Genomic DNA, 8,625 nt, shown 5'->3' with positions numbered 1-8,625 from the left:
TTGCCCTTTGAAGCAGCAGGTCCCTTTTTGTAGATAAGAAGGCCACTCTTGCCAGGCGTGATGGCGCAGGCCTGTAATCCCAGCACTCGGGAGGCTGAGGCAGGAGGATCATTAAGACCAGCCTGGGCTACAAAGTGAGCTCAAGGCCCACCTGAACTGCATAGCGAGACCCTGCCTCAAAAAGACAAAAAAAAAAAAAAAAAAAAAAAAAGAGCCACTCTAGGGTAGTGGTGCACACCTATAAGCCCAGCAGTTGGGAGGCTGAGGCAGGAAAACCTCTGTGTATTCAAGGCCAGACTGAAGTACATAGTGAGACCCTGTCCCAGAACTAAATGCAAAAGGCCTTACCAGGTGGTGCCCTTGAGGAAGCCATGTTGAGTTCAAGCCCTCCTTGCTCAGGGTGGCCCTTGGCTGCTGCCCGGACCCTTTTCGGAGCACAGCGTGAAAACCCACTTCCCGGCTGCTCTCACAGCCTCCTCTGCCAGCTCCGGCTTCCTCTGGTGCTTGGTGCCCTCTCGTGCTCTAGCAGATAGTAAATTCCATGGACAGGCCCCAGGCGAACACTTGGGGAGAATACTGTTTAACTCACTCAGAATTCAAAGCCCCAGTTTCCTGTCTGCAAGTTAAAAATCAACAAACAAAGCCCTAAATAGCCTTCAGCAGACCATTCGTTTTGTGAGGAGTGTGCCTGGTCGCTGTCCATGGCCGTGATATGCCTAGTGCACCTAGGTCCTCGCACTTATTTGTGAAAAGAAAAATGGGCTTGGCTAGTGTTGCCAAGGAGTGATGTTAGGTTTCTGGTTTCAAGTCTCTGCTTCCTTCCTTCCTTCCTCCCTCCCTCCCTCCCTCGCTCCCTTCCTCCCTCCCCTCCTCCCTCCTTCTGTGTTTTTGGTGAATTAGGACTGGGGTCCTGCTAAGGGAGTGCATTAGCTGAGGGTCCATGCTAACCACACTCGTTTACCAGTGGTTCCTCACCGTCTTCTGGAACCTGACGGTGAGCCTAGATCAGGTTCCCAAGCCGGGCGCAGTGGTCCCAGATACTTGAGAGGCTGAGATGGGAGGATCTCTTAAGCTCAGGACTTTGGGGCCAGTCTGGGCAAAATGAGTGCGATGCTGCCTCAAACATAAAACAAAAAAGGCCTGGGGATGCAGCTCAGTGGTAGAGCAGTGCTGAGTGTGCACAGGCCCTGCCTTTGTCCCCCAGCTCTGTGACAGAAGGTCCCATTCCGGGAGTCGAGGACGTAAGGAGATCCTGGGCCCTGCCAGCTGGCACTGCTGTGCCAGCCTCACGCTGAGTCCCGCCGCGACACCTGCCTGTGCTCAGTCTGTGTGGATCACACTTGTTTTGTTGTTTTGTTTTTGTTTTTGTTGTTTTCCCAGTACCAGGGATTGAACTCACGATCTTGCGCTTGCCGGGCAGGCACTGTGCCGCTGAGCTAAATCCCCAGCCCCCGGATCGCACGTTTACAGTCACAGGAGCGCCCATCACGAGCTGCAGTGGGTCCCGTTGCAGTGTGTTGTCTCTGCACTTGGTCTTGGGACTTGTTTTAGGACCAGCTCCTGCCCGTCAGATATGTGCGCAGGGCACGCATGCAGCGTGTTGCTTTGAGGGGCTGGCCCTGGCTCCCCTTCCCTTTCCATTGCGGGGCCTGGACTGTCGCTTGCTGCCCATGCATCTGCCAGCTGAGATGCGGCAGTGAGCCTGGCCCGGCTGGCCCGGCTGGCCTGGCTGGCCTGGAACCCTGGTGTCTGGTGGGCTTGGTTCCCCTCCCTCCTCATCTAATCCAGCTGCAGTTTGAGAAGCAGATCCCACCACCTGGGCCGGAGACCCGCCTGGCCCCGGCCCAGCTTCAGCCCTGTGCCTGTCTATCGCTGCCTCCCGCCTGGTCCCGGCCTGGCCCCAGCTCTTCCCTCCCTGCCTGCCAGAGCCACAGTTAGCTGGTGCAGATTAAGATGTCAGGTCGGGAAACTGCCCCACTTTGGGCACGGAAATGGGACTGCCCTGCGCAGGGGGAGGGAAGGTGCTTCTTGCAGCCAGGGACAGTGGGGCAGGCTTCGGGTGCTGGCACTACAGCTTTATTTGGGTTTGTTTTTGTACTGGGGATTGAACCCAGCGACTTCTCACTGACCTACATCCCCAGCCCTTTTTGAAATTTCTTATTTTGAGACAAGATCTCATTAGCTTGCTCAGTGGCCCAGACTGGGTTCAAACTTGCAAACTTCCTGTCTCAGCCTCCCAGAGTGCTAGGAAAACAGGCATGTGTCATCATGCCCAGCTTGCTTTATACTTTTTAAAAATGCGCGCCATTGCTTGCAGTCCTGGCAGATCTGGCTCCCAGCCATACACTACACTGTTAAAAATGGAGCAGGAGCTGACTGGCGGTGGCACGTGCCTGTAATTCCAGCAATCTGGGAGGCTGAGGTAGAAAGATTGCAAGTTCAAGCCCAGCCTGGGCAACTTAGTGATGTACCAAGACCCTGTCTCAAAATATATAAACCTTAGAAAGGGCTGGAGGTGTAGCTTAGTGCAGAGGCCTGGGTTCCATCCCAAGTACTGCAAATGCACGCGTGCACACGCGACACACAGAGGAGCTGGACACCGATGCTCTAGTGTTCGTGAGAAGGAAGGACGTGGAGTGGGGATCGGGGACAGCTGAGGTCCAGTGTCTCTGATGGCTCCAGAGAGTCCCTTAGCTGACCCAAAGCAAACACACAAGCAGACAAACCCCGGCAAGGAACAGTGGCTGCGTTTATTTGGCGGCTGTGGCTAAGCACATGTGCTGCCCTCCCTGCAGTGGCTGGCTGTGAGCACATAGATAGACGATTGTGTGTGAGCCGTGGCCCTGGCTTCTTGAGGCCCTTTTCAATAATAATTAAAAGTAATAGCAGCAGCTAAGGTCCTGGAGGGTCTCATGCACACAGTGCCAGGCGCCGGCCTGGGTTCACACGAGGCCTGGTCCTCACAGAGGGAGAAAGGCACCGTGAACGGTCTCGTTCTGCAGAGGGCGCCCTAGGTGGAAGGGCTGTCTTTCCGTCTGGACAGTGACCGTTTGCAGTCACATTCGGAGTGGGCCGAGCCAGGACCCAAGACTGTACGTGCTTGCTGCTTACCCATGTTGTTGCTGGTTCCCCGTGGGCCGTTCTTTTGACCCTTGGGATGTGGGTAAAAACAGGCTCCTGCATTTCCAGGGGCTCTTTGTCTGTGGGCACTGCCATGAGGGCCAGGCCCTGGGCAGTGCTGAGGGAGCTTGAGAAGGCTGCGAGGGCCAGGCTGGCCTGCTGGAGCCCTGGGGCTCAGGAAGCCATGCCTCTGGCTGGTGGCCTCAGGCCACTGGCTTAGCCTTTCTGAGCCCTGGCTGCCTCTGCCACCCTCGCTGGGGTGCACACACTCCTCGAGAGGCCCTAGCCACTGCTCATTCCACAGGTCTCAAGGGCGCTGGCCACCCGAATGGTTGTTTTGCTGCTTGTTGGGTTTTTTTCCTTCCTTTAGTACTGGGGATTGAACTCGGGGTCTTTGCACTGAGCAACCGCCCCAGTCTTTTATTTCAAGATAGGGTCTCACTAAGTTGCCCGCTCTGGGCTCAGATTTGCAGAGCTCCAGTGTCAGCCTCCCAGAGTGCTGGGATTACAGGCATGCGCCACTGTGCTCAGCTGCTGGTCTTTTTTTTTTTTTTTTTTAAGTGTTTCTTTTTTCTTTTCTTTTCTTTTCTTTTCTTTTCTTTTCTTTTCTTTTCTTTTCTTTTCCTTTCCTTTCCTTTCCTTTCCTTTCCTTTCCTTTCCTTTTCTTTTTTCTTTTCTTTTCTTTCTTTTCTTTCTTTTCTTTATTTTTTGCAAGGAGACAGAGTCTCACTGTGTAGTCCAGACTGAACTTGAACTCAATGTGAAACTGGCCTGGAACTTGCAGCAATCTTCCTGTCTGAGCCTCTCGAGTGCTGAGATTACAGGCAGTGCCACTACACCCGGTGTGCTGCTGGTTTTTAATAGCAGTGTTAATGGTACTTCCCTGCTCAACCACCAGAAGCAAACATGCATAATACCTTCTAACTTCTGAGACACTTTTGCAGACATGTGCTTCACTGTTAGGTTTAGGTTTTGTTTCTTCCTTTCCTTCCCGCCCTGAGGTAATACATTTTACCCAGAGAAGGCAGATAACAGCTGACAGCCCCAGGCACTGTGCTGGGAGCGGCCCTGCAGACACGTGTATGGTTCCATTGATTCTGTCCTGATGAGAGGGAAATGCTCCCATTTGATAGCTAGAAAAGTAGAGGCGATGGAAGGGGAAGTGACCTGCTGAGGTCATGGGTTGCAGGCCACTTGGTTTCCGCTTCTCTCCCCTCCTGCTGCCTTTTGCAGAGCCTCAGCCTGTTGCTGCCTGGAACCTGCGCTGGAACTCCCCTGGGGCTTTCCAGCCGCTGTGGATGGTGACAAAGCAGTTCCAGAGGTGGCGCAGGCAGTGATGGAGTCTGCTCCAGAAAAACCTGGCACAGAGAGCGCAGGTAGTGAGGACTGGCTCTTGGCCTGGCATCCACACTGGCTAGTGTCCCTGAGCACCAGCCAGCATGGTGGCGGTGGAGGCTGCCAGGAGGGGCGCCCGGGCCCTGCAGAGCTGGAGGACCTGTGCCATGCTGTGCACAGCCCGGGTCTTGGGTTTCAATTACCTGCGATAGAGGTGGCGGAAGCCGTCCTGGGCCCGAGGCCCTCCAGAGCCTGTGGGCTGTCGCCCGCGCAGTGCTCAGTGAAGCCCTAGGTACAGCGGCTAGGCTTGGCCCGCAGGTCGCAGAGCACGCTCTGGGGTCCAGGTCCTCTCTGAGACGGCCTCGGGGCACTTCACCCTGTCCCAGGAGAATGACAGCGCAGTGAGGTGGGGGAGGGCGGGAGAAGGGCGCCCTTCCTGAAGGGTGTTAGGCGTTCTGGCACACGAGAAAGGCTCAGCAAACCCAGGCTTTGTTCTTGTCTCAGGTCCCTTCTGCTCTAACGCGACCCTTTCTTTAATCAGACCTCGTCACTCAGAAGAAAGGGCGATCTCTGGCCAGTGCAGTATTCCACCGTGTCTTATGTTCTCTCGTATGTGGCTGGGGGTGGGCCCCAGGGCCTCATGCATGCTCCACAGCAAGCTACACGTGAGCCGTCTCCCCTCCTGTCCACCCTAGAGGGTGCCCATCCAAACGCGGCCTTCACAGGCAGCCAGGGAACCTGGAAGGAGCTGGGTCAGAGCTGTGCGGAGCTGGCGGGCCATCAGGCAGGTGGAGTGGCTCAGGTGACAGCCACGGCAGTGCAGACCCACACTCGAGGGGCTCCCCTCGGCTTCTCCTTCCATGCTGATGCTCAGGATGGGGCCAGACCCTCTGTTCCACTCCGGAGGCAAAGGATCCCCTGCCTTGCTCTGGTCTGGAGACAGCTAAAATACCAGCCCCATCCGACGGCCTGAAGGGAGAGCGCACCCTCCCGCACTGCCCCCCCCCCGCCTCCCCCACAGGCTCCCAGGTTGAGGCAAGCCCAGCAGTCCTGCGGCATCGAGCTGGCCTCCCTTGCCCACCCCCCGTTTCCTGCACTGTGTCGGTGCAGCCGCCAGAAGTGCACAGAGAACTGTTTGCTGTGACCGAGTGGGGCAGCCCTTTTACTTTCTTCCGCAGAGCCAGGGTAGTCGTACTTCCGCCTCACAGAAACTGATTCTCTGAGTTCATCCCAGACCCCAGGGCTCGGGTCACAAGCCTCCTCTCCGCGTCACCCGTCCCTGCCCTTTCCATTCCCGGGGAGCTGTCCGAGGCACCCCACCTACACAAGGACGTGGGATGCGGTTGTTCCCTTTGCCAAGGTAGGACTTGGGTAGGGACCTGGACACTCAGCCCCCGTTGGAGGAGCCCGAGTTCCCTGGCCCCAGCTCAGTAGGACAGAAACCCCGCTTGCCGAAGAAGGGACATGGCGAAAATCATCCCAAGGAGCCCCCGAGTCACTGTCACCAGCAGGGCTGAGGACCTGGTGATGCAGACAGCCGGCCTAGCCCAAGTCGGGTCACCACGTGCTCCAGAGCAAGCTGTCCCGTTCCCTGGGCCTCTGGGTCCCCCTGTGAAGACGCAGGGCACTGAGCTGGGAAGCGGTTCCGAGCGTTTTGAGATCGTGGCTCTCCTGAGGCTCTGAAGGATCCCTGTGTAACCCGTGCAGGGGACACTGGCTGTGAGCAGTGTGAGGTGTGAGTGGTCACTACCTTCCCTCCCGCCGTGCACCCCAGTGTCCGTCCATGGGACAGGGTGATTCGCAAAGCATCCTTGGTCCTGAAACAGTCAGGACCCTGTTTCTCAGTTCGTTCAGACCCAGTTCAAGTGACAGCCGAAAGTTGTACGCTCTGGGCCTTCGTGAGGGTTCCGTGAGATCCAGCTTGTAAACACTTTGTGTGATGCCTGAGCAGGTGGGGGAGGTCCCCCTCTGGGTGAGAATTCTGTAAATTTACAAACAACGCAACAGCATCAACTTCCCTCCTGGGGGTGCATCATTCTGAGTTTCAGCACATGTGAATTTGTGTAACTACACCACAGTCAGGGTGCAGGGCAGTTCTGTCCCCTGGGAAAACTTTCTTGCTACATAGTTGTAGCCAAACCTTTCTCCAGAGTGGGCAGCCAGTGACCCGCTCTGTGTCTGCCTGTAGATTCGCCTTGTCTGGGATAGCTCATGGCAGGTAACGTGTGATCAGTGGCTTCTTTCACGCTGCATGCCTGTGAGAGTCACCAAGTTGCTACTGCTATCACTAGTTCATTCCTTTTTATTGCTGAATAGTATTCCATTGTACAGATGTAACAACTGCTTCTTGGTATGGAAATGTGGCCTTGGTGAACCATCTAGTTCTGTTTCCTGGAAATGGGTAGTGATACGTGGGACCAACAAAATAACCAACTTTGTATCAGTGGGGAGAGGACTCAGATATTTTTCCAAAGAGGGAAAATATTTTCACCCTCATTAGTCATGAGGGAAATGCAAATCAAAACCGTAGTGGGACTCCACCACACATCAGGAGGGTTCTTGCTCAGCAGCACGGAAGTAACGCGAGCTGACCGGCTTGTGGGGAAGTGGGGCCTGGCATGGCTCCTGGAAGCCAAGTGGCCCAGGGCTCCTTCTGCCTGCCACTCACCTCGTGGTGCAGGCCCTTTAGGGCCGCGGTGTGCGTCCTCATGCAGCACCGTTCCCCACAGCCCAAGGCGGAGCCCTGCAGTGCTGAGCGCCGGTGGATGGATACAGTGCTATCTGCGGGCAGTGGGTGCTGTTTGGCCCTTACAGGAGGGAGCGCTGCCGTGCGGCTGCGTGTGTGAGCCCTGAGGACAGTGGTCAATGCACGGGTCTCAGAAAGACCTGTGCTGTGCAGTGCCACTCACCAGCTCCCTGGAGTCATCGCGCGTGGGGGTGCAGCTCGGAGGTAGGTGCTGGCCCCGCATGCTGAGGCACTGGGTTGCATCCCCAGCAGAGCAGAGGAGAAAAAGCACAGCTAGCAGGCTGGCAGTCTCAGGGAGTCCATGTTCAGTGAGGACAGAGTCTCTGCTGACGGCGGAAGAGTCCTGGCACACCAGGCAAGCGCTGTACCACGAAGCTACATCCCACCCTTACCGCAAGCTTTAAAAACTGCTGTGCATTCCATATATTTTTATTATTTATGTACATAAGCACTTAATCTAAAATTCTTACTACGTTAAGCTATTTGAGAACATTTTTTTTCTGATGCTGGGAATTGAACTCATGACCTTGTGCTTGCCAGGCAGATGCTGTGCTGCCGAGCTATATCCCCAGCCCTGAGAACATTTTTTAAGTAGAGGGTACATGACCACTGTATTACCTCAGCCTTGCTCTGTAGTTATATGGCCTCTGGTTAGTGCTAGCTCTGGCCTGGGAGAGACTCTTGCTGACCAGAAGTCATCCCAGGATCTCTGGGTGTGGTGGCCCCTGTGTTGGGCGTACCACTTGAGGACCCATGTGGTTGCAGAGGCTGGAGCCTCCTGGGGCAGGAAGCTTTTGAGCCAGAGCAGGCCTCTGGGTGGCAGTCTCACCACCTTACACCTAGGCTTTTCAGCTGGGCCCTTCAGGGACCCCTGTGGAAGGCTTAGCAGGGCCCTCTGGCAAGCTGCCATCCTGTCCTGTATCCCTGGTATCTGCCGGTGGTTGGAGTGGCCTGCCTGTCCACTGCCTGTGGTGGGGCTGGGTACTGCCTTGTGGGGTTGTAGCTTGGCTTCGAGCACACCAGCTGCTAATGAAGACCAGCTCCTCAGTGGCTGCCCCGGGGACATCAGTAGGTGCTCAGGGTGGGTACTCACGCAGTGGGAGCTGCTGCCCCAGGTAGCATGTGCTGCAGCGCTCCAGCACATGTTTGGCAAGACTCAGGCTGTTGGGTCATGTTTGGGAAGGTATCACTGGCATGAGAGGTGGTTGGACAGAAGTGAGGGGGAGGTTTCTCTGAGAGTCTCCCAGCTGGCAGCCCTGCTGTACAGCCTGGCACTTCTGTGCAGAGGTTGCCAGCTGATACCATCACAGTAGCCTCTCTGGGCTCTGAGGACCTTGACATCTCTCTGGAGCTGGGTGATGGCCAGGTACTGTGTTTTGTTGAGCACACCAACACATTGGAATTATATTATTGATTAAATAACA

At 55.8% G+C, this 8,625-nt stretch overlaps 1 protein-coding gene across 6 annotated transcripts in view; it reads left to right on the top strand.

Annotated features, from left to right (window-relative positions):
- Window positions 1-4,425: 4,425 nt before the first annotated feature.
- Rapgef1 (Rap guanine nucleotide exchange factor (GEF) 1) overlaps window positions 4,426-8,625 on the top strand; it is a 103,759-nt gene continuing 99,559 nt past the window's right edge. For 5 of the 6 annotated variants that reach the window (XM_013506683.1, XM_013506685.1, XM_013506684.1 and 2 more), the window contains exon 1: window positions 7,306-7,405. In XM_013506683.1, the coding sequence (XP_013362137.1) occupies window positions 7,321-7,405 (85 nt within the window). In that variant the 5' untranslated portion in view covers window positions 7,306-7,320. Of the gene's footprint in view, window positions 4,497-7,305; window positions 7,406-8,625 lie in introns of those variants that run through there. The other variant, XM_013506680.1, reaches the window with a different exon arrangement.

Source organism: Chinchilla lanigera, unplaced genomic scaffold (assembly GCF_000276665.1).
Source record: "Chinchilla lanigera isolate Chin_1 unplaced genomic scaffold, ChiLan1.0 scaffold00112, whole genome shotgun sequence".
Taxonomy (NCBI): domain Eukaryota; kingdom Metazoa; phylum Chordata; class Mammalia; order Rodentia; family Chinchillidae; genus Chinchilla; species Chinchilla lanigera.
Note: the sequence above shows the minus strand (reverse complement) of the source record. Positions and strands in the feature narration are given on the sequence as shown.